This window comes from Peromyscus eremicus, chromosome 7, assembly GCF_949786415.1.
Source record: "Peromyscus eremicus chromosome 7, PerEre_H2_v1, whole genome shotgun sequence".
Taxonomy (NCBI): Eukaryota; Metazoa; Chordata; class Mammalia; order Rodentia; family Cricetidae; genus Peromyscus; species Peromyscus eremicus.
In genome coordinates, this window is record NC_081422.1 from 16,118,531 (window position 1) to 16,142,625 (window position 24,095).

Genomic DNA, 24,095 nt, shown 5'->3' on the forward strand with positions numbered 1-24,095 from the left:
ACACACTTGATAAGTGGTGATAGGTGAATAATGTCTTTCAGAAAGGGGAACATTCATCCTCTTTATCAACTATCAGAACACAATAAAATCAGAAATACACACGATCAGGGTCATGAAGGTGAAGATTAATTATGAATTACTGAAATACTGGAATGATTTCACAGTAATTCTAAACCAATATAAAAGTTTACTTTTCTCATTGATATGATAAAATATATGACAAGAAGCAACTTCGGGGAGAAAGGATTTATTCGGGCTTACAGTTTGAGGGAATATAGTAATGAAGAAATACAACTAATCACTCAGTCCTAGAATAAGGTTTTATTTCGTTCCAGAAACTCTGGAGAAAAATGTCTGCCTACATGGAAATGTGTCAGCCTTATGGGTGTAATGACAGGATACACTTTAGTCACACCTGGTAACTATTTGTCAGGCAGTCAGACACCATCCTGTCCATCTCTGTCCTTTCATTATAAAAGTAGCATGGGTCCCTAGAAAATGAACCTAGTGAGGAAAAAAGAAACCAGAGTTATCCATAATTCTCACATTTACAAACATGGATGTCATCCTATCCTAGTTCAAAATTCCCATATAATCCCCCCCCTCTCTCTCACACACACACACACACAAAACTCATCTCATCTTATTGCTTCTCATCTCGAATGCATACAGAACTACCACACAGTACCAGAGCAGTCAACCTCAGAAAAAAGGAACGGTGAGCCACCCTGCCCATGAGGACAAGTATATCAGCCTTTTTACAGGTAAAGAACAATAAGCCCTAGAAACAGGACCTATTAACTGCACATGGTAAAGGAACTCATGAATGAAATCAAGTAGCACCCATAACCAAAGGACACATATCAGCAAGCTGGCTTATAAAACAGACAACTTCAGCAACTCTTGCCAATTTCAGCCATCTATATTAGCTATTTTTCTTGTTGCTATGATAAAAATACCCAACAAGAAACAACTTTGGAGGCTGGAGAGATGGCTCAATTATTAAGAGCACTTGTTGCTATTACAGAGGACCTATGTTCAGTTCCTAGCACTAATACAGTAATTCACAACCATCTATAACTCCAGTTCCAGAAGATCTAATACCCTTATTTTATGACCTCCACAGGTCATAAATGTGGTCCACAGACATACATGGAGGCAAACACATAAAAAAAATAAAATGAATAAATCTTTTTAAAAAAAATAAAAAAGAAGCAGCTCAATGGAGAGTTTATTTTGGCTTATAGTTCAAGAGGATATAATCCTTGAAATATACCGGAACACTATCTTCCAGACTTTGAAGGACATGTCTAGGTAGTTTATACACACAAGGAGTGGTGATCTTCTCTTCTCTCTACAGGGGAGCACACGGCAACAGGAGTGGGAGGCTGGCTGGTTACATTACATCAGCAGTTGGCAAAGAGAGAACGAACAGGAAGTAGGGCTGGCCTACAAAACCTCAAGGCCCATTCAACACTGAGCTGCTTCCTCCAGCAAAGCTCCACCTCTTGAAAGTTCTACAACCTTTCCAAACAACACTACATGCTGGGAACCAAGGGTTCCTGTAAATCATTGGGATAAGTTCATATTCAAACCACAGAAGCATCCCTGAGATGCAGCATGACTATTCCAAGCCCAGAGCAGCAACACCTATTCCATCTGTACAAGGAGCACACAACGCATGACTTACCATGAGACAAATTGATGGCTTCCATCCTGAAAGGATGATGGTGAAATAGACTGGAACACTTTCTTCCAGAATTTGAAGGACATGTGTAGGCAGTTTACATACATAAGTGGCCCAGTGGTGATCTTTCCTCTTTACATCGTTACTTGCATTCTTGAAGACATGGATCATCAGCAAATCTTATCTATCAATAATAAAGCATCATAATTAGCTCTCTCTCTTTCTGATGGTGGTATGAGTGAAAGCCACTAAAAATGATAACACATCGGCTGGAGAGATGGCTGAGCAGTTAAGAGCACTGGATGCTCTTCTAGAGGATCTGAGTACAGTTCTCAGCACCCATGTTGGGCTGATCACAAACACCTGTAACTTCAGCTCCAGGTGATCAAGCACTCTCTTCTGCCTCTGTGGATACCTTCATATACATGGAATACATTCACACAGACATTCGTAGACAAAAATAAAAATTTTAAAATTAACTATCCTAAGGCTTCAAGGGTTCCTATCATTAGCAACATTGATATGATTGTCGTTCTGTATGATGTGAATATGTGTTGCTCTGATTGGTTGATAAATAAAGCTGTTTGGCCAATGGTGAGGCAGAATAAGGTTAGGTGGGACATTCTAACTAGAGAGAGAGGAAGGAGAAAGAGAGCTGAGGAAATGCTACTGGCTGCCACCAGGAGAAGCAAGATGTAAAGTATCAGTAAGCCACAAGCCATGTGGCAAAATATAGATTTATAGAAATGGGTTAATTTAAGATGTAAGAGCTAGTTAGCAAGAAGCCTAAACCATCAGGCCATATAGTTTAAAAATAATATAAGCCTCTGTGTGTTTATTTGGGTCTGAGCAGATGCAGACCAAGCAGAACACACGGAAACTTCCAGCTGCATTTATGTTCAAAAACCTAGATTCAGAGGGCTGGGGAGATAGTTCAGTGGTTAGAGTGCTGTTGCTCTTGCAAAGGACCTAGGTTCAGTTCTCAGCAACCACATAGTGGCATACAACCATCCATAACTCTAGTTATCCTCTTTGGACCTCCACAGGCACCACAAATGGAACACACATATACAAGCAAAACGCTCATACACATAAAATAAATAAACAAATTAAAAAGAAACAAAAGTATCTAGATTTAGGACCAGTAAGATGACTCAGCAGGTAAAAGTGCTTACAGATAGACATGGCAGCCTGAGTGCAATCTCTGGGACCCATATGGTAGACAGAGAAAAAACAACTCTTGAAAGATGTCCTCCACTGTGGGGCATTTACCCACCAACCCCACAGTTCCCCAGAGTTTTCTTGAGTGTGAGCAGCAGGAAATATTAGATAGAAGGATTTATTGCGGAGAATATTGTGGAGATAAACAGACAGAAAATAAAGGATAGCCTCGAGAGGGCCTGGAACCTATTCTAACAGGCCCTGACTGTCTCTGAACCAGGGCATTTATAGAGACGCCAAGGGGGTGGAGCAAAAGACCTTCCCCCCCCCCCCCCAGCACAGCCAAGTGCAGACCATTTCAGACACCTGCATTCAGGCCCATGGTCCTAATCATCCTCTATGCGGACATGCTGGGTAAAGCCACAAGGAACCCGAAAACGGGCTCCCACACTCCACACTCATACTGTGACATGAGTCCTTCCCCCATCCAGTAACACATACTAAATCAATAAACGTATAAATGTGTCATAAAACAAACAAGACTCAGAAAGAAAAAAAAAAACACAGAATTGTTCCAATCATCTACTTAAGAGATGAACTAAAGCTTTAGGCACTTTGACCCTAAATTCTGATGTGGTAAATGGCACTCCTCAATGGGATCACAATATAGAAGACAATAAAAATTAACACCTGGCTCACTTACTTTTGCTGCAAAAGATTAAAACCAGAACATCAAATGGGGTTGTTTGTTTGTTTTGTTAGTTTGAACCAAGTCTCCTACAGTCCAGGCTGGTTTCATACTAAATATGCAGTTAAGACTGACCCTGAAGCCCTAAGCATCCTGCAGTACTTCCCAAGTACTGGAATTACATACATCTACCACTATCATGGCCAACTTCAGCATAAATTTACCAAAAAACAAGTCTGACTAGGGAGCTACCAAAATGGCTCAGTGAGTAAAATGCTTGCTGCACAACCTGGCAATCTGAACTTGATTCCTACAATACACATGAAGGTAGAAGGAGAGAAACAACTACAACTACAAAGTTTTCCTTTATCCTCTCCATGCTTGCGCTCTCTCTCTCTCTCTCTCTCTCTCTCTCTCTCTCTCTCTCTCTCACACACACACACACACACACACACACACACACACACACCATACAAACAATAAAAATTGATGAATACATTATTTGGAAAAAGACACTTAAGAGCTGGAAAACTGGTTCAACAATTAAGAGACATAATTGTTCTTATAAAAGACCCAAGTTTGGTTCCCAGAACCATGTCAGGAGGACCACAACCACCTGTAACTCCAATTCCAAAGTATCCAACACTCTCTTCTCAGGACCTGCCCTCACATGCACAAACTACCATGAAGACACACATGCATACACAAAATTGAAAGCAAAAATTTAAAAGAAACATCAGACTATATCTGAAGCACTAATAAAGTCAAACACAGCCCCTATCTATAAACACTGAGATGTGCTGTGGGATGGTCTGTATGTCAAGTGTGTTGCTGATTGGTCAGTAAATAAATCACTGATTGGCCATTGGCTAGGCAGGAAGTATAGGCGGGACAAGGAAAAGAATTCTGGGAAGTGGAAGGCTGAGAGAGAGACACTGCCATCCGCCATCAGGACAAGGAAGATGTAAGGTACCAGTAAGCCATGAGCCATGTGGCAAAGTAAAGATTAATAGAAATGGGCTAAATATAAGAGTAAGAGCTAGACAATAACAGGCCTGAGCTAATGGCCAAGCAGTTTAAATAATGTAAGAGTCTGTGTGTTTATTTTATAAGTGGGCTCTGGGACTGGTGGGACTTGGTGGCGGGAGCTGGAGAGAAATTCTCCAGCAACAGAGATGCATGTTTTGAGCTCTATGGTTTTGCTCCTAGCAGAGGGCAGAAACCACCCAGAGGGTATGCTGGCTCGTTTTGTGTCAACTTGACAAGGAGGGAACCTCAATTAAGAAGTCCCCATAAGATAGGGTTATAAGCAGGCCTTGTCTTAGGGTTTCTATTACTGTGAAGAGACACCATGAGCACAGCAACTCTTATAAATGAAAACATTTAATTCAGTGGCTTACAGTTTCATGGTGCTGAAGAAGCTGAGAGTTTACATCTTGATCCAAAGGCAACAGGAAGTGAACTGTCTCACTGAGTGTAGCTTGAACATAGGAGACCTCAAAACCCATCCCTACAGTCACACACTTCCTCCAACAAGGTCATACCTACTCCAATAAGGCCAAACTTCCTAATAATGCCACTCCCTTTGGGGGCCATTTTCTTTCAAACCACCACATTTTACTCCCTGGCCTCGAAAGACGTGTAGCCATATCACAATGCAAAACTGCATTCAGTCCAACTTCAAACTAGTCTATCACAGTCTCAAACTTATATAAAAGACTAAAGTTCAAAGTCTCTTCTGAAATTCATGTAATCTCTTAACTGTAACCCCCTGTAAAATTCCAATCAAAAAGCAGATCACCAGAATCCATCCCTGGTGCATGAGTGGGCTTTCTGGAGCCCACTACCTAGGATGGGACACCTCGTGCAGCCTTGAGGCAGGGGGAAGGGCATGGACTGGCCTCTACTGGATGTGCCTCCCCATGGGAGGCCTTGCCTTCTTGTGGGAGGGAGGGGAGTGGGTTGGGAGGGGGAGGGGGGAGTAGGAAGAGGGAAGAGGGGAATCTTTGATTGGTGTGTAAAATGAATGAAAAAAATTTCTTAATAAAAAAAATTTTTTAAAGCAGATCACATATTTCCAATATATAATGGCACAGAATATACATTACTATTCCATGTGGTGATATATTGTGTACCCTAATAAATTTGCATGTGGATCAGAAGACAGCCACTAGATTAGACATAGAGGTCAGGCAGTGGTGGCACACACCCTTAATCCTATCACTCTGGATCTCTGTGAGTTCAAGGCCACACTGGAAACAGAGCCAGGCAGTGGTGACACACACCTTTAATCCCAGTACTGGGAAGCACAAATGCCTCTAATTCCAGGAAATGATGTCTGGGCAGAGAAAGGCATATAAGGTGTGAGGAAACAGGAACTCACTCTCTTTAGACTGAGGGTTTCATAGAGGTAAGAACTAGAGGCTGGCTGTTCTACTTCTCGGATCTTTCAGCTTTCACCCTGATATCTGGCTCTGGGTTTTTTATTATAAGACCTTTTAAGATTCGTGTTACCATTCCAAAATGGAGGAAAGTGGGCATAGTGAAGAAATACTGGACCAAAGCAAGTCTGAAACCCAGCAGGGAAAACTCTGCAGCGCTATATCTGATGTCAAAGGACTTAGATGGCTCTTCCCTTCCAGCCTTGCTGACTACAGCACACCTCTCTCTCTCTCTCTTTGGCAGTCTCCACATCCTGTCTGAAGCTTTCCTTGGCAGGTATCCCAAACCTCTGGTATCTCCAACATCTTGGGGTCTCCAAGGCAATCCAGGCTTCAACTTCACAGCTCATGCAATGGCCTCTCTGGGCATCCGTTCAGGGTCACCCCTGATACATTTCTAGCCTCAGTGGCTTTCCTTAGTCTCTCCTTGAGTCTAAAGCTAGAACCACATGGCTGAAGTTGCCAAGTTCTGCTGCTTGCTGGGGCTGGAACATGGCCCTCTTGTTCAGTTACATCTTCACTAGCTTTTTGTTTTCAATAGATACCTTCACTGCCTAAGCTTGGCTGTCCTGAAACTGGATCTGTAGACCAGACTGGCCTCAAACTCAGAGATCTGCCTGCCTCTGCCTTCCAAGTGCTGAGATTTAAAGGTGTGTACCACCACACCCAGCCCTAAGCTTTTCTTTAATTCCTTTACACAAGTTGGAAACTTAGCTGGGTGGGATCTTGCCCTAAGGTCACCACTTCCTCTATTCCATTTCTTAATCTGTTTATCCACTTCCTGGTGCTCCTTTTATCCTCAAATTGTACATTTTGTAATTTTCTTTGCTCAGCTTGTTCCTTTTCATTATAAATCTTTTTAAGAGTGACCACTAACAACCACACAACAGATACTAGGCTGTTTTGAGATTTCTTCTGCCAACAGAATTAATCCAAAACTCTTCACTTTAGCCTCAGGCAAATTTTTTGGACAAGGGCAAAAAGCAGCCACATTCTTCACCAAAATATCACAAGAACGATCACTAGGCCACATATTAATATTCTTCTCCTCTAAAACATCTTGAGACAGACCCCCACAGTTCAAATAACTCTTAGCACCATTATCTGCCATGCTCCTACTAGTATGGCCCACTAAGCAGCACTTAAAGTATTCCACTTCTTTCCTAACCCAAACTCCCAAAGTTCATATTACTCCAAACAAAAATATGATCAGGCCTATCACAACAATATCCCAGTCCCTGGTATCAACTTCTGTCTTAGTTAGGATTTCTACTGTTGTGAAGAAATACCATGATCACAGCAACTCTAATAAAGGAAAACATTTAATTGGGTGGCTTACAGTTTCAGAAGTTTAGTCCATTATCATCATGGCAAGACATTATAGCATGCAGTTGGACATGATGCTGAAGAAGGAGCTGAGAGTTTACCTCTTGATCCAAAGACAACAGGAAGAGAACTGCCTCACTGGGCGTAGCTTGAGCATAGGAGACCTCAAAGCCTACCCCCACGTGACATACTATCTCTAACCAAACCACATCCACTCCAATAAGGCCACTTCCCTTAATAATGCCAATCCCTTTGGAGGCCATTTTCTTTCAAACCACAGGCAAGTAGGGTGTTTTTTTTTTTAAATTAAGTGATTGATGTGATAAGGCCCAGCCTACTGTGGGTAGTGCCATTCCAAGGCTTGTAGTCTTTTGTGTTTTAAGAAACTGAGTAAGCAAAGAGCAAACCAGTAAGCTGAACTCCATGGCCTCTGCATCAGCTCCTGTCTCCAGGTTCCTGCCCTGATAGCCTTCAATGATAAACTGTGATATAGAAGTGTAAGTGAAATAAGCCCTTTCTACTCCAAATTGCTTTTGGTAATCATAGTGTTTCATCACAGCAAGAGAAACCCTAACTAAGACAGAGGATGAACACCAACTTATCTTTTGCCCAACATGTGGCTATTTGGTGCTGTTTTCAAATACATCTGCTTATTATTGGTAACTTGTCTCATACATTGAAATCACATTTTTATTTAGTCCTTCAAATTTAACTTTCATATTAGTGAAACAAAAAAATGAAACAGTTTCTATTCTCTAAGGACTCCACCAAACCTAGTCTAATTTTGCTCCTTCACATGGATCCTCTTAGCCCTCCCTTCTAGCCCATTCTCATCACTTAGTATCAATAACCAATATCTAAAAAGTTCTCAACCTGCAACCCCAAGTGGCTACACCAGTCTGGTACTCAGGCAATTTTCACTCTCCTTCCTGTCCTCCCAATCTCTCCAGTTTCACCCCAAGCCCTGTAGCAGTCTGCTTGAAGGTACCTCAATGCCATTCACTGGAGACTCCAACTCTTGGTACAGAGCCAGGGTGCCCCTAGTTATCTCATCCCTGTCTCTCAAGACTGTTCTCTGTCTTACTGTAACCTCATCTAATCCCTGTCTCTCAAGACTGTTCTCTGTCTTACTGTAACTTCATATCATCCCTGTCTCTCAAGACTGTTCTCTGTCTTACTATAACTTCATATCATCCCTGTCTCTCAAGACTGTTCTCTGTCTTACTGTAACTTCATATCATCCCTGTCTCTCAAGACTGTTCTGTCTTACTGTAACTTCATATCATCCCTGTCTCTCAAGTCTGTTCTCTGTCTTACTGTAACTTCATATCATCCCTGTCTCTCAAGACTGTTCTCTGTCTTACTGTAACCTCATCTCATCCCTGTCTCTCAAGACTGTTCTCTGTCTTACTGTAACCTCATCTCATCCCTGTCTCTCAAGACTGTTCTCTGTCTTACTGTAACTTCATCTCATCCCTGTCTCTCAAGATTGTTCTCTGTCTTACTGTAACCTACCTGCAGGAGCTCCTCCTCCCACATTTTCAACTCCCTACAGACTCTGGCTTTTGGTGAAGACAGAATCCCCTTAGCTCTTTCCCACAGCTCCTCTCAGCCTTTTCTCCTAGCCCATATCTATTCCTCCCTGCCACCCACAGACCTGCAGAAGCACTCTTTACCAGGCAACCCACAATTACCATACTCTCTTAAGATACAGAAAGGATAAAAAAAAAAATAAACAGGGAAGGAACAGAACATCCACCAAGCAAAGATAAGACCAGATATCAACACCTAGAATCAGAACCGCCTCAATCATCCTAACTACAGGTGGCTAGATACCAACACACACACACACACACACACACACACACACACACACACACACACAAAGTCAACAGCCAAGAAAATATGTCAACACCAGAACCTAGTAACTCTATTTCAGCAGACCCTGAGAAGGCTGGAGTCAAATAAGGTACCATTTATTTACCTTCAGACTTAACAACAGGCTGTAATGACCTGTCACATGGAAAAGCCATAGGAATAATCACTCAAACTTTATTTTTTTGTGATTTATGTGATTTTATGTGAGATTATTGAGGGGAGGGGTCAGAAATGGAGTTTCTCTGTGTAGCCCTGGCTGTCCTGGAACTCTGCAGACCCGGCTGGCCTTGAACTCACAGAAATCCACCTGCCTCTACCTCCTAAATGCTAGGATTAAAGGTGTGCGCCAACACATCCGTTCATTTGTTTGTTGTTCATTTGTTTCTAACTTATTATTTTGTGGAGGCAGGGGCATGCACACCACAGTGCTCATGTAGAAGTAAGAGGACAAATCAGTTATTTCCTTCCACTGTGAGTCCACTGGATTGAACTGCTGAGTCATTGATCCTAGCAACAGGTGCCCTGATCTGCTGAATCATCTTTCCAACCCTATTTTTAAGTTTTATATAACCATATTTAACTTGTAGGTTGAATAGGTCCTATATAAATTTTCTTTGGCCAAATTACTTTTTTTTCCCCAACAGGAGATGGTAGTCTCATTATGAAGCTCCTGCCTCCAGATTCCTGCCTTGTTTGAGTTCCTGTCCTGACTTCCTTTGATGATGAACAGTGATTTGTAAGTCTAAGCCGAATAAACTCTTTCCTTCCCAAGTTGCTTTAGTCATGGTGTTTCATCACAGCAATAGTAACCCTAACTAAAACACCTTGATATGTGGAACCTAATTACAATAGTTAGTTTGAGCTGGGCTTGGTGGCACATAATAGCTTGTTACTTCAGTATTTGGGAACTAAGGCAGAAGGATGCCTGAATGTATGCCTGTGTGTCACATGCATGCAATGCCTGCAAAAGCCAATGAGGGCATCATGGGCTTCATAATGAGACTAAAATTGACCACATGCTCGGTCACAAAGCAAATCTCAACAGATACAAAAAAATTGGAATAACCTCCTGTATTTTATCAGCCACCATGTCTTAAAGTTAGATTTCAACAACAACAAAAATTATAGAAAGCCTACAATCTCATGAAAACTGAATAATGCCCAACTGAATCACCAATGGGTCAAGGAAGAAATTAAAGATTTCTCAGAATTTAATGAAAATGAATGTACAACATACCCAAACTTAGGAAATACTATGAAAGCAGTACTAAGAGGAAAATTCATAGCACTCACACTAATGACTTAACAACACACCTGAAAGCTCTAGAACAAAAAGAAGCAAACTCACCCAGGAGGAGCAGAAGCCAGGAAATAATCAAATTGAGGGCTGAAATCAATAAAATAGAAACAAAGAGAACAATACAAAGAATCAATGAAACAAAGAGTTGATGCTTTGAGAAAAATCAACAAGATAGACAAGCCCTTACCCAAATTAACCAAAAGGTAGAGAGAGAGCATCCAAATTAACAAAATCAGAAATGAAAAGGGAGACATAACAACAGACAATAAGAAAATTCAAAGAACATCAGGTCATACTTCAAAAACCTGTACCCCACAAAATTGGAAAATCTGAAAGAAATGGACAATTTTCTGGATAGGTACCACATACCAAAGTTAAATCAAGACAAGATAAACTATTTAAATAAACCAATAACCCCACCCCTAAGGAAATAGAAACAGCCATTAAAAGCCTCCCAACAAATAAAAGTCCAGGACCAGACAGTTTCAGCGCAGAATTCTACCAGATTTTCAAAGAGGAGCTAATACCAATACTCTTCAAATTGTTCCACACAATAGAAACAGAAGGAATATTACCAAATTCTTTTTATGATGCTACAGTTACCCTGATATCCATAGCACATAAAGATTCAACAAAGAAAAAGAATTACAGACCAATTACCCTCATGAACATTGATGCAAAAATACTCAATAAAATATTGGCAAACCAAATCCAAGAACACATCAAAATAATTATCTACCATGACCACATAGGCTTCATCCCAGCGATGCAAGGTTAGTTCAACATACGAAAATCTGTCAATGTAATAAACCATATAAACAAACTGAAAGAAAAAAAACCACATGATCATCTCATTAGATGCTGAAAAGGCCTTTGACAAAATCCAACACCCCTTCATAATAAAGGTTCTAGAGAGATCAGAAATACAAGGAACATACCTAAACATTATAAAGGCAATTTACAGCAAGCTGACAGCCAACATCAAATTAAATGGAGAGAAACTCAAAGCAATTCCACTAAAATCAGGAACAAGACAAGGCTGTCCACTCTCCCCATATTTATTCAACATAGTACATGAAGTTCTAGCTAGAGCAGTAAGACAACAAAACAAAATCAAGAAGTTACAAATTGGAAAGGAAGAAGTCAAACTTTCACTATTTGCAGACGATATGATAGTATACATAAGTGACCTCAAAAATTCTACCAGGGAACTCTTACAGCTGATAAACTCCTTCAGTAATGTGGCAGTATACAATATTAACTTAAAAAAAATCAGTAGCCCTCCTATATACAAATGATAAATTGGCTGAGAAAGAAATCAGAGAAACATCACCCTTTACAATAGCCACAAATAATATGAAATACCGTGGGGAAACTCTAAGCAAGTGAAAGACCTGTATGACAAGAATTTTAAATCTTTGAAGAAAGAAATCGAAGAAGATACCAGAAAATGGAAAGATCTCCCATGCTCATGGATAAGTAGGATTAAAATAGTAAAAATGGCAATCTACAGATTCAGGGCAATCCCCATCAAAATCCCAACACAATTCTTCACAGATTTGGAAAGAATACTCAACTTCATATGGAAAAACAAAAAACCCAGGATAGCTAATAGAATCCTGTTTAATAAAGCAACCTCTGGAGGCATCATGATCCCTGACCTCAAGCTCCACTACAGAGCTACAGTAATAAAAACAGCTTGCATATTGGCATAAAAACCAACATATGGACCAACAGAATCGAACTGAAGACTCTGACATTAATCCACACACCTATGAACACCTGATTTTTGACAATGAAGCCAAAACTGTACAATGGAAAAAAGAAAGCATCTCTAACAAATGGTGCTGGCATAACTGGATGTCAACATGCAGAAGATTGCAAATAGATTCATATCTGTTACCATGCACAAAACTCAAGTCCAAGTGGATCAAAGACCTCAAGATAAATCCAGTTACACTGAACTTGATAGAAGAGAAAGTAGGAAGTAGTCTTGAATGCACTGGCACAGGAGACTACTTCCTAAATATAACACCAGTAGCACAGACACTGAGAGCAACAATTAATAAAAGGGACCTCCTGAAACTGAGATTTTATAGGACAAAGGACATGGTCAATAAGACAAAACGACAGCCTACAGAATGGGAAAAGATCTTCATCAACCCCACATCTGACAGATGACTGATCTCCTAAATACATAAAGAAGTAAAGAAGCTAGATATCAAAATATCAAACAATCCAATTAAAAAATGGGCTACGGAGATAAACAGAGAATTCTCAACATAAGAATCTCAAACGGCCGAAAAACATTTAAGGAATTGGTCAACATCCTTTGTCATCAGGGAAATGCAAATCAAAACAACTCTGACACCTTACACCTGTCAGAATGGCTATGATCAAAAACACTGACAGTCTGTGTTGGAGAGGATGCAGAGCAAGGGGAACACTCCTCCACTGTTGGTGAGAGTGCAAACTTGTACAGCCACTTTGGAAATCAGTATGTCAGTTTCTCAGAAAATTGGGAGTCAATCTACCTCAAGACCCAGCTATACCACTCTTGGGCATATAACCAAGGAATGCTCAATCTTACCACAACAACACATACTCAACTATATTCATAGCAGCATTATTCGTAATAGCCAGAACATGGAAACAACCTAGATGCCCCTCAACCAAAGAATGGATAAAGAAAATGTGGCACATATACACAATGGAGTACTACTCAGCAGTAAAAAAAACAAAAACATCATGAAAGTTGCAGGCAAATGGATGGGACTAGAAAATATCATCCTGAGTGAGGTAACCCAGACTCAGAAGGATAAACATGGTATGTACTCACTCATAAGTGGATACTAGATGTAAATCAAAGGATAACCAGACTACAACCCACAGGTCCAGAGAAGCTAGCTAACAAGGAGGACCCTAAGAGGAACACATAGATAGCCCAGCAAAGGAGAAATAGATGAGATCTACATGAGCAAACTGGAGGTGGGGGCGGGAATGGAGGGCAAGGAATGGAGGATGAGAACATAAGGAAATGGGAGGTCTGAGCTGAAACAGGGACACAATGGGAAAGCAAGGAAAGGGATATCATAATAACGAAAACATCATGGGAATAGGAAGAAACAGGGTGCTAGGGAAGTTCCCAAGAATCCCCAAGGATTACCACACCTTAGACTACTAGCAACACTCAAGAGGGTGCCTGAACTGGTCTACTCCAGTAACCAGATTAGTGAATACCCTAACTGTCATCATAGAGCCTTCATCCAGTAACTGATGGAAGCAGATGCAGAGATCCATGGCCAAGCACCAGGTTGAGCTCCAGAAGTCCAATAGATGAGAGAGAGGAGGGATTCTATAAGCAAGCGACGTCAAGATCATGATGGGAAAATGTACAGAGATGGTCAGCCAAAATAGTGGAAACCCACGAACTGTGGACCAATAGCTGTGGAGCCCCCATGGGACTGGACCAGGCCCTCTGGATACACGAGACAGTTGTTTAGCTTGAATTGTTTGGGGGGCTCCCAGGTAGGGTGATCTGTCCCTGGTGCATGAGCGGGCTTTTTGGAGCCTAGTGCCTAAGATGTGACACCATACGTAGCCTTGGAGGGACTTGGATCTGCCTCAACTGCTGACTCCCCATGAGAGACCTTGACTTGGAGGAGGTGGGAACAGGGGGAGGGTTGAGGAGGGAGGTTGGGGTCAGAGGAGGGGGATCTGTAGTTGGTATGTAAAATGAATAGAAAATTTCTTAATGATTTAAAAAAAAAGGAAAGAAATGGCCTAAAAATCCCTTAGGTAATAATAAAAAATGGCCAATTAATGGCTCCTTGGACCCCGAATTTTATGGGAATTATGTAACTTCTGCCAGTGAACAAATGAAAAGAATTATCTTATATCCAGGCTTTTTTTTTTTTAACCTAAGTTCCAAACCCTGCCTTCTTGATTCTTTCTCTCCTGCCCATATGCTCCTAGCCATGCAACCTGAACCTAAGGAACATCTAACTTCCGCTCTGAACCCCCACCTATTCGACCTCCTGCTCCCGCTCCTCAGGTGTCTGCCCCTTCAGCTCCTCCTCTGGACCCCTCTACCTCTCCAATATCAGGCCGCTCCAACCGCCCCGACTCTGGCTCCTACTTTCACTCCTCCTGGCACTTGTTCTCAACTGCCCTGAGGAGCACAGACGAGTCTGGGATCAGGCCAGGATTCATGCAGATGAGGTTCATCAGACTAATGCTGCCCATCCACCAGGGGCCGAGGCAGTTCCCTATCAGGACCCACATTGGGATTACAATACCCCAGGTGGCTCTCTAGCTAGGGATCGATTTATAACCTGCCTCCTGGCAGGTCTTCATAGGGCTGCCCTCAAACCAGTAAACTATGAAAAGCTAAAGAATGTAATTCAAGAAAAGGAAGAAAATCAGTCCCGTTTTTCAGAACGGCTTACAAAGGTTCTCTTACAGTATACTAGCCTAGATCCTGAGGGCCCAGAGGGCAGATAGCTCCTTATGACCCGCTTTGTCTCACAGGGCTTCCCTGACATCAGGGCTAAACTTAGGCATCTGGAGAGAGGGTCTCTGGCTCCATGGGCAGAAGTCTTAGCGGTGGCATTTAAGGTGTACCATGGCAGAGACGAGAAAGCCCATAAACAGAACTGCCAAATGCTGGCACATGCTATCCGACCGGCCACCCGAAGACCTTCAGGCCCTGTTTTAAGTGTGGTAGAGAAGGCCACTGGGCTCGTGCCTGCCCTGCCCCATGTGGGCCACCATCTGGGCCTTGTCCAAAGTGCCACCAAGAGGGACACTGGTCAGCTGACTGCCCCCATGCACCTCATGGCATGGGGACATCAAACTAAGACCACCCTCCAGAGGATCTCCTCGGCTTGGTGATGGACAATTGAAGGTGCCATCTCTCATAGGGAACCCAGGGTAGCCATTGCAGTATCAGAGCGAACCATTTCCTTCCTTTTGGACAAAGGAGCCACTTACTCAGTCCTGAGGGAATTTTGAGGTCCCACCTCTCTTTCTCATCTCCCTATTGTTGGGGTAGGGGGACAGCCTTACCTACCTCACCAGACCCCACCACTTAATTGTATTTTCAGGGGTATCCCTCTCATCCACACATTTTCAATTGTGCCAACCTGCCCTGTGCCCCTAATGGGATGAGATTTTCTAGCTAAGTCAGGAGCTTTTATTTCATTTGCTCCCCCCATTTGCCTTACTCCAGACTCATCAGCAGCTCCTCTCCTCCTCCTAGCCACCCAGCCTACTAGCTCTAACATTTCATTTCCCTTGCCAGTCTCTCAGGTGGAGCCCAGGGTCTGGGACACCCAGAACCCTTCTATCGCTAGGCACCACCCCCCTATTATTATCCAGCTGCAGGACTCTACCAAGTACATCACCCAAACTCAGTACCCTCTCTCACTCCAGAGCCTTAGAGGATTTAAGCCTATCATTTCTGACTTCTCAGGAAAAAAAAAAAAAGCATGCTCCAGATTTTTCTCTCTCTGTTGCCAACACTAACCAATAAAATTCTGATAGCAGAGTACTAAACATTATAATATCATGGTTACCAGCTCAAGATTTTAAATTCCCTGTGGCTGCTTCTTAATATGTTTAAAAATTCTTCTGAGCTCCAGAGCCAGCTTGAATCCACCTGGACAGGTCAGATCCACTTCAGATAAGTATAATTCAAACTTTTCTGGTCTGGGACTCCTTCCCTTACCCTGTGATCCCTCAGGGACCTCCCTCAAGGTAAAATTTTTTTCTAAACTTCCTCTTCTGCCTCACCAGCACCTTGTCAGACTCAAACAGTCACAGAGCCCAAAGCAGCAGAAGACGATGGATGATTCCCAAAGCAGAGGAGGACAATTCACTACCTCAGGACGTCTGGCTACCCCCAGAGGCCCCTTCCTTACCTCCAAAAGTTAACCCACACCCACCGAGTCAGCTAGAAGCAGGTTGGGGAGACACAGCGCCCCCATTCCCATTCAACCGCCATTTTTTATTAAAAAAAAAAAAAAAGAGTCTGGAATGTTAGAATTCCTAACCACTCCCCCATGACCGAGCATGCGCTGGCAAGATGCTTAGTCCTCCCAGGGCCTTATGTCCTACTAATCTAAGCACTACATGATCACATAATTTGTGCACAGCGTGATCAGGTAATCTATGCACATTTGTGGTGTAGCTACATAAGCCCATATGCACATGTGCAGGGGGAACTTATAAAAGCGGGTTCCACTTATTCATGCCCCCTCTTCCTGCACAGTCGTTCCATAGGCCTATGCACATCTTTCCTATTCCCTTCCCTTAACAAATTCTTATAGTGGGTTTTGTTGTACCTCGTGACTTTTCTCTCACAGTGAACAGCACCACTTAATAAATAACATTGGTGTAATAAATAACAGTGAGTTCAAGGCCAGCAGGGGCAAAACAAAAAAATTCTATCTTCCATATATTCAAAAAAAAAGGGACTAATTTTATTCTTAACATTTCTTATTCTGTTGTGCATGTATTTGGAGCATTTTAGGGCAATGGGTACTGTGACTATTATATAATTCAAGCAAGTCCACAGTTAAGAGTGAAGCATATCAATTGCTCCATTTTAACTCTTTAAGGCTATAGAGACACATGTTTTAATCTGACAGGATGAGCCAGGCATGGTGGCAGATACCTTTTCCCAACTCTTGGGAGGCAGAGGCAGGGGGATCTCTGTGACTTTGAAGTCAGCTTGGTCTACAGAGTGAGCCAGTGCTATATAGAGAGACCATGTCTCAAAAAAGATAATATTATTATTATTATTATTATTATTATTATTATTATTATTATTATATCCTATGGTATAAATATAATTTGAGTCCTAGAATTAATGAATTTCACGAATTTTGTCAGTTGGCTACTTTTAGCACATGTCAGTAAAGGCCCTAAACCCAGTTAGTGCCCTTTTGATCTTTTTTTTCTCCTTCTGATGAGGGAGAGTGGTTTCAGTATTATGTTGCCCAAGCTGAAAGAGGTGATCCCTTGCCTCAGCCTTCTGAATTTCTTTTATTACACACAAATTTAATATGTAAGTTTTCTATTTAGAATGAGATTAAGTTATGGAACTTTTATTTTTCATATGTATAATTAATCATATATATGTCTTATATTATTTATAATAAAATATTCTTATATACAATATATTTGATTATCCTGTATTTTCAACTCTAGTGTCTCAGGATCTGATATTACAGTCACTAAGAACAGCTTGGAGTACAGCTCAGAGGTGGGGCACTTGCCCAGCGTGCTCAAGGACCTAGGTTTCATCCCCAGCACTGAAAAAAAAGGAAGGATGGACAGATGGACGGACGGATAAATGGATCTATGGCTCTCGTTATCTTCACTCAATCTGTCATGTGCACTGTATTTAAAGTTCCTTTGTATTCTCAGTCAGCAGGAGTCTGGTCTCTTCTCTCACCTTTGTTTTGTTTTGTTCTGTTCTAGGCTTTCAGCCACCATCTAAGTGTCCAGTTTCTTTCTCTGGCTGATAAAGAAAAATAAGGAAGAAGACAGTCCTGGTGCCCCTGAGCAGTCTCTCCCTGGGATGGCCCTAATCTCAAAATAATAAGACTTACCCTATTCCTCTTCTTATTCTCACAGGAAAACCTTTCTACAATGAACTGCTACAAGGGTATAGCTGACTAGGAAAAATAAATCCTAATGTTCTGTAACACTGCAGGAAAACTGTTTGAGAACCATTAACTGAAGATTCCAAAACAACTAACAGGGGCTGGAGAAATGACTCAGCTGTTGAAAGTGCTTGCTATTCTTGCAGAGGACTGAGGCGTGGGTCTCAGCATTCACACGGTGGCACACGACTACTCTTCTGACTTGGGCACCTGTATATACACGGTTCACATACATATATGCCGGCAAAACATTCACATACAAAAATAAAAATAAATAAAATCCTTAAAAATAAAGACAGATAATATAGACAAGATTTTTGAATGTTCCTAACACAAAGAAACATGATTGAGGTTGTAGACAAGACAATTACCTTCTTCTGGTCATTACACATTGTACAAATGGTAGTAAAAATACTACACCATACACCAAAATACAGAATTCCTATGTATCGAGAAAAAAACTAGCAAATAAAATCAGTTAATAAGTATTATAAATAAGTAATAAAATAAATAAAATGAGTTGTATTAAAGAGCCCGGGAATATGAAAAATCGTATGCCTATTTATATAGCCTATACACATATTCTTAGAGGTATTGGAGCTGATAGCTGCTTTAAATTACATGGCCCTTTGCCCTACATTCTCTCCAGATATGGGGGTAGGGGTGGAGGGAGCAGTCAGTTAAGAATTAAAACAGACCCACAGCTATGTAAACATCTTGAACTAACAACCTGTAATCAGAGGCTGTAAATCCCGATCCCAGGATGCACTCCCCAAAGGTTGTAAATCCCAATCCAGGAATGCACTCCCCATCCTGCATATGGTCATTGCTATAAAAAGATGCTTATGGTCTCATTTCAGGGTCACAGAGCCAGATCCTGATCTAGTTAGAAGTTTTTGTACCCCGAAGTAATGGAATAAAGTTTGCTTCCAGTTAATAGACTTCGGTGGTCTGATCCCCATTATTTGTACAACCCCAGAACCTAACAGTATCTCTTAGGTACCAACAATTCTTTCCTTTCTCCTTGGTATTTAACTAACAAGACAAGCCTCCACTCTACACAGACACAATCAACACCAAGGGAAACAACAGTGTTCTCAATTTCAAGTTCTTCATTTGATAATAATTTAAAGCTAGGAAATCTTAGCATGGTCCTTTTATGTGCCAGGTCTTATACATCGCCACTTGACTTAGATTACTTTCTGCTTTTAAACTAAGGGGACAGAGATGTGTTTAGACTTTAACTCTTGCTGAAATACACTGCTTAACAAAAATGGATAAGTTCAGGCAATCTTGCTTTCAGATTATAGCTATGCCTGAGGAATCCCACTAAATTTAAACATGGCCCTCAAGTCTCAAGCAAATGAATACATACAGAAGAAAACAATAGGCATGCTTTACTTGAACTCTGTTCTTGCTTAGATTTCCCATAGTCATAGTCTTCATTACAGAAAAACATCCCATATTGACCATAAACCTTCTAACACAGGAGACAGTAAAATAAAATCAAAGACATTCCCAACTTCCTGGCTTGATAAAATGGTAGCACAGATCCCCAGTTCAAACACCTAACAGAGAAAACATGTTAAAATAAGAACTCCAGGGCTAAACTTTATATTAGAAACCATTTTAGGAGAGTGATAATCTCTACTGTTTCTCCATCTGTGTCCAGCTTTGCTTGCTAAAACCAAACATACAGGGCATCTATTAATGGCTTCCTACAATCTTAATTTGGTGGTGCTACCACCCAGCCCCCAAGAAGCAATATTCTTGAAATTACTGATTCCATCCATTCAACATCTAGCAATTACTGGGCTCCAATCAATTTTGTAGTGTTCCAACATGTTCTGTGCCTACTTGAATAGCCTCTTAGCTGGAGATTGCTTCCATCTCCAAAGGGAAATAATACATGTTTTCTAGGCTACCTAATAGAGGTGTCTTCAAGCACTATGGTTACAAGCAAGAGCTCAATGAAACCCACCTTCTTCAGGAACACAAGCATAACATTGCACTGGAGAGTTAGTGACCTAAAATAAAGGGGCAGAGGACTTGAGAAACTGAACTCTACACACTGATGAGAAATCCTGTCATAAAAGGAAGCCAACAGTGATGAGAACATCCGCAGTCAGGAGCCAAGAGAAACCTGACAAGGTCAACACATGATAAAAAAACATCTGCAGGCATGTCTTGGCCCTGAGACTACAAAGAACAACATACAGATAAAATTTCCATCTTTTCTCTGCCCTCTAAAACCCCACCTTGGCACACAGTCCCACTTCTGCAGTAAAAGGGAGTGTGCTTCTGTTGAGATTGGTCTCCTTCCTTTTATTTACACATTGCCTGTCAATCCTGACATAACAATACCCGTCTTCTCCAAGGAAACTCAGGTGACACTCTGAAAAAGATAGCCCCAATACCTACCAATATTTTGGGAGGAAGGAAGGGGTCACTGCCTCCTACTTCCTTCCCTCTCAGCATTACTAACCCTGACATCCAGTATTTTGGATTAAACTATCATTCTTTTCTTCACTTGACATACAAAGACAGGAAAAATATTGCCCCTTACTTTGAGTCCTCATCAATTTTCAGTTACATATTTATTTCCTTGGTTAATATTAGGCTTCTCCAGTTGTTACAAGCTCCCTAAGAACAGCTATAGGCTGAATTTTGCTGCTTTGCCATACCAACTATTCATGTATATAAGAAGTGAACAAAACATTTAAATGTGTCTAGAAGAGGCTAGGGATGTACATCAGTGGTACCGGAATTGCCTCATATGTGCAAGGCTAAGAATTCAATCCCTTGCACCACAAAATAAATGAACATAGTTATCACAATACATAACTTTCTGAAGAATGAGTGACTGTTTCAAAACAATACAGCAGAATAACTATAACCATTGCTCTAAGCACCAAGAAACTTAAGGACATAATCACTTTCAATGCTATAAACCTTCAAAGGGAGCTGGAGAGATCGCTCTTTCAAAGGAGCAGGTTTTCAACCAACTAACTCTAGCTCCCTCTTCTGGGGAATCCCTCTTCTGGCCTCTTCGGGTACCCACACACACTGCACATACAAGCACACAGACAAAAACATAAATAATAAATCTTGGGGGGGAAAAAACCACCTTTGATGAGGTATTAGAACCAAGAACAACCAAAAGCATATTTTTTAACATGTGGAGAATTTTTTTCCACAAAGGCCATATGTTAATGACATTTTATTATCTCTATTTTTTTAGATTTATGTGTTTTATGTGTGTTTTGGTTGCATGTATGTCTGTGTACCACGTGTGTGTCCAGCGCTCAAAGAGGTCAGAAGAGGGGGTTAGATCACCTAGGACTGGATTATTGATGGTTGTGAGCTACCATATGGTTACTGGGAATAAAACCCGGGTCCTCTGTAAGAGCAGCAAAGGCTCTTAACCACTGAGCCATCTCCCCAGTCTCTAATTTTCTGATTTTATGATGCATTACCAGACACTTAAAGCTCAATTACCAAGCCTGCAACCGTCAAACTATTTCCTTTGAAACAGCTGAAAATTGGAGTTTAAAAAAAGGCCATACTTACATCAACGATTCTATAAGGCTAATTAGAACTTAATGATTGTTGCATATCCATAGCAAAAAATTATCCGAGATTATGTTTAGTCTCCCAGACTAATATGGTTTAATAACCATCTAATGCCCACCTCTGGATCTGACCTACCATCATTTCAACTGTCAGGTAAAAACTTGGTTCAGTATTCTTAGCAGGACACTCGCCTCCACCAGCCCAATGGGTAACAACCTGTTATGGCCTGCCTATAACCCAACTTTGCCTTGGTTTCCACCAAGGTTTTGAAATTGCCTTGATATATGACTTTTGGTCTAGAATTATAAAACGTTCACATTGCCAGGTGTAGTCACCTATGCCTTTAATCCTACCACTCCGAAGACAGAACAAGACCAAATTCTGTTCCAGGCCAGCCTGGTCTACTTTGGGAGTTCCAGGCCAGCCAGGGCTACACAGTGTCACTCTCGCTGTGTAGCCTGGCTGGCAGAAAAAGAAAAAGAAATCATGTAAGCACTTCCACACTGGAACGGGTCATAGTCATTATTTGGTTCAGAATAAACTCTTATTATCTTTGAGGTGAGAGCTTTTTTTTTTTTTTTTTTTTTTTTTTTGCATCAACACACCTCACCCAAACACCTTTTTTTTTTTTTTTTTTTTTTTTTTTTTCAAAAACAAGCCAGTCCCAATACTTTAATAGTCTCCACCGTTTCATCCTGCAGGCCCCGCTCTGAACCCCTGTGGGCAGGACCTAAGAAGTTCAGATGGACAGAATGACTGAATAGTTTTTCATTCAGTACACACGCGTTTACACGCACACTGACAACTAAGAAAGCGGCTTCCTACCCAAATGTTACTGAGTTTTGGAAACAAGTAAGGGACGAAGAGGACGCCGTATTTCTGATGATACATTTGTCTGTAAATAGAGGGTGGCAACGCTGTCTCCGCGGCTTTCAGCTCGCACTCACTCACCTGAGGACGCCGGACAGAGAACTAACCGCGCAGCGGAGATCCTGGGGGCGCTCGCGGGTCGGCAAGGCCGAGGACCAAGCCCGCCTCCCCCACGCCGCCCGCCGGGCGCCGCCTCTGCCGAGCCACCGAACTCCAAATCTCGGAACCCCCGCCGGAAGAGACGGAAGGCAACGCCAACAGCGCTTCCGCTTCCGCCTTGAGGCTGCAGGACGGCTTCCGGCTCCCGCTCAGGCGGTTTGGAAGGCCTTCAGGGACAGAAATTCGTTGCTTGGCATCACCGAGTCTCACCCAGGTTGACGGGCGAAGAGACCGCGGAGGGCGGCTAATGTCACTTCCGCTTTCCGCTCCAATCTCCTCCGGCTTCCGGTGCTTCCGTTGACCCGGAGACCCTTCGGGCAGGGAAATGAGTCTGGGCAGACCTGACCGCAGAGCCGGGCTCACCAGCCTCGGTAGGCGACAGGCAGACCAACAGGACACAGGACAGGCCTGTCAGCGCATGTCACACGCCCTTGCTCTTCTTGCCGGTTTGAGTCCCGGTCCGGTGCACCCACTTAAGTATTCAGGGGCTTGTGTCTCCAGCCACAGAATTAGACGAGGAACACGTGGTTAGACGTAAAGACGGTTTATTAAACGGAAAGCAGCGCGGATGAGATGGCTCAGAGGGTAAAGGCGCTTGCCTTCAAGTCTGACGACCTGAGTTCAACCGCTGGAGAATCCCGCAAGTGGTCCTCTGCCCTTCACACGTGCACCCACACTCTCACACATCATACAAAATAATAGTAACTAAAACAAAGGGGGCATAGAGCCCCACACCTTTAATTCCAGCGCTTGGGGGAGGCAGAAGCCGCCTGAGTTGAGTCCAGCCTGGTCTAAAAGAAAAAAAAACTAATTTAAAGGAGAGGGGAGCACTCCCGAGGAACCTGTTCCAAGTGCACTGGGCCAAGAGCCTTATGACCTTTAATATGACATTTATATAGTACCTGCCTCTCCTAAGTATGTGAGGGCTTCTCTTGAGCGTGCTCCATTTGTTATATCAAGCCCAGTGAAGAAGTCTTTTTCTGCCAACTGGCTTCTTCGATAAGTTTAATATTGGTGTGTCTGGATACACGAAACAGTAGTTTAGCTTGAACTGTTGGGGGAGGGGGGCAGGGAGATCGGGATCCGTCCCCTAGAGCATGAGCGGGCTTTTTGGAGCCCAGTGCCTAAGGTGTGACACCTTGCAGCCTTGGTGCAGGGGGGAGGGGCTTGGACCTGCCTCAACTGAGTGTGACTCCCCATGGGAGACCTTGCCTTGGAGGAGGTGGGAATGGGAGGTGGGTTGTGGGGCAAAGGCTGGGGGTCGGGAAGGAGGGGAGATCTGTGGCTGGCATATAAAATGAGTAGAAAATTTCTTAATAATATTCAACCAAAAAAATATTGG

General features: G+C 42.2%; 1 protein-coding gene across 3 annotated transcripts in view; it reads right to left on the reverse strand.

Moving 5' to 3' along the window:
- Positions 1-22,689, reverse strand: part of LOC131914747 (zinc finger protein 883-like) — a 29,725-nt gene extending 7,036 nt beyond the window's left edge. For 2 of the 3 annotated variants that reach the window (XM_059267374.1, XM_059267373.1), the window contains exons 1-2: positions 1,691-1,817; positions 416-504 (exon numbers count right to left, since the gene is read on the reverse strand). In XM_059267374.1, coding sequence (XP_059123357.1) covers positions 416-504; positions 1,691-1,715 — 114 coding nt within the window. In that variant the 5' untranslated portion in view covers positions 1,716-1,817. Of the gene's footprint in view, positions 1-415; positions 505-1,690; positions 1,872-22,675 lie in introns of those variants that run through there. The other variant, XM_059267375.1, reaches the window with a different exon arrangement.
- Positions 22,690-24,095: the final 1,406 nt, after the last annotated feature.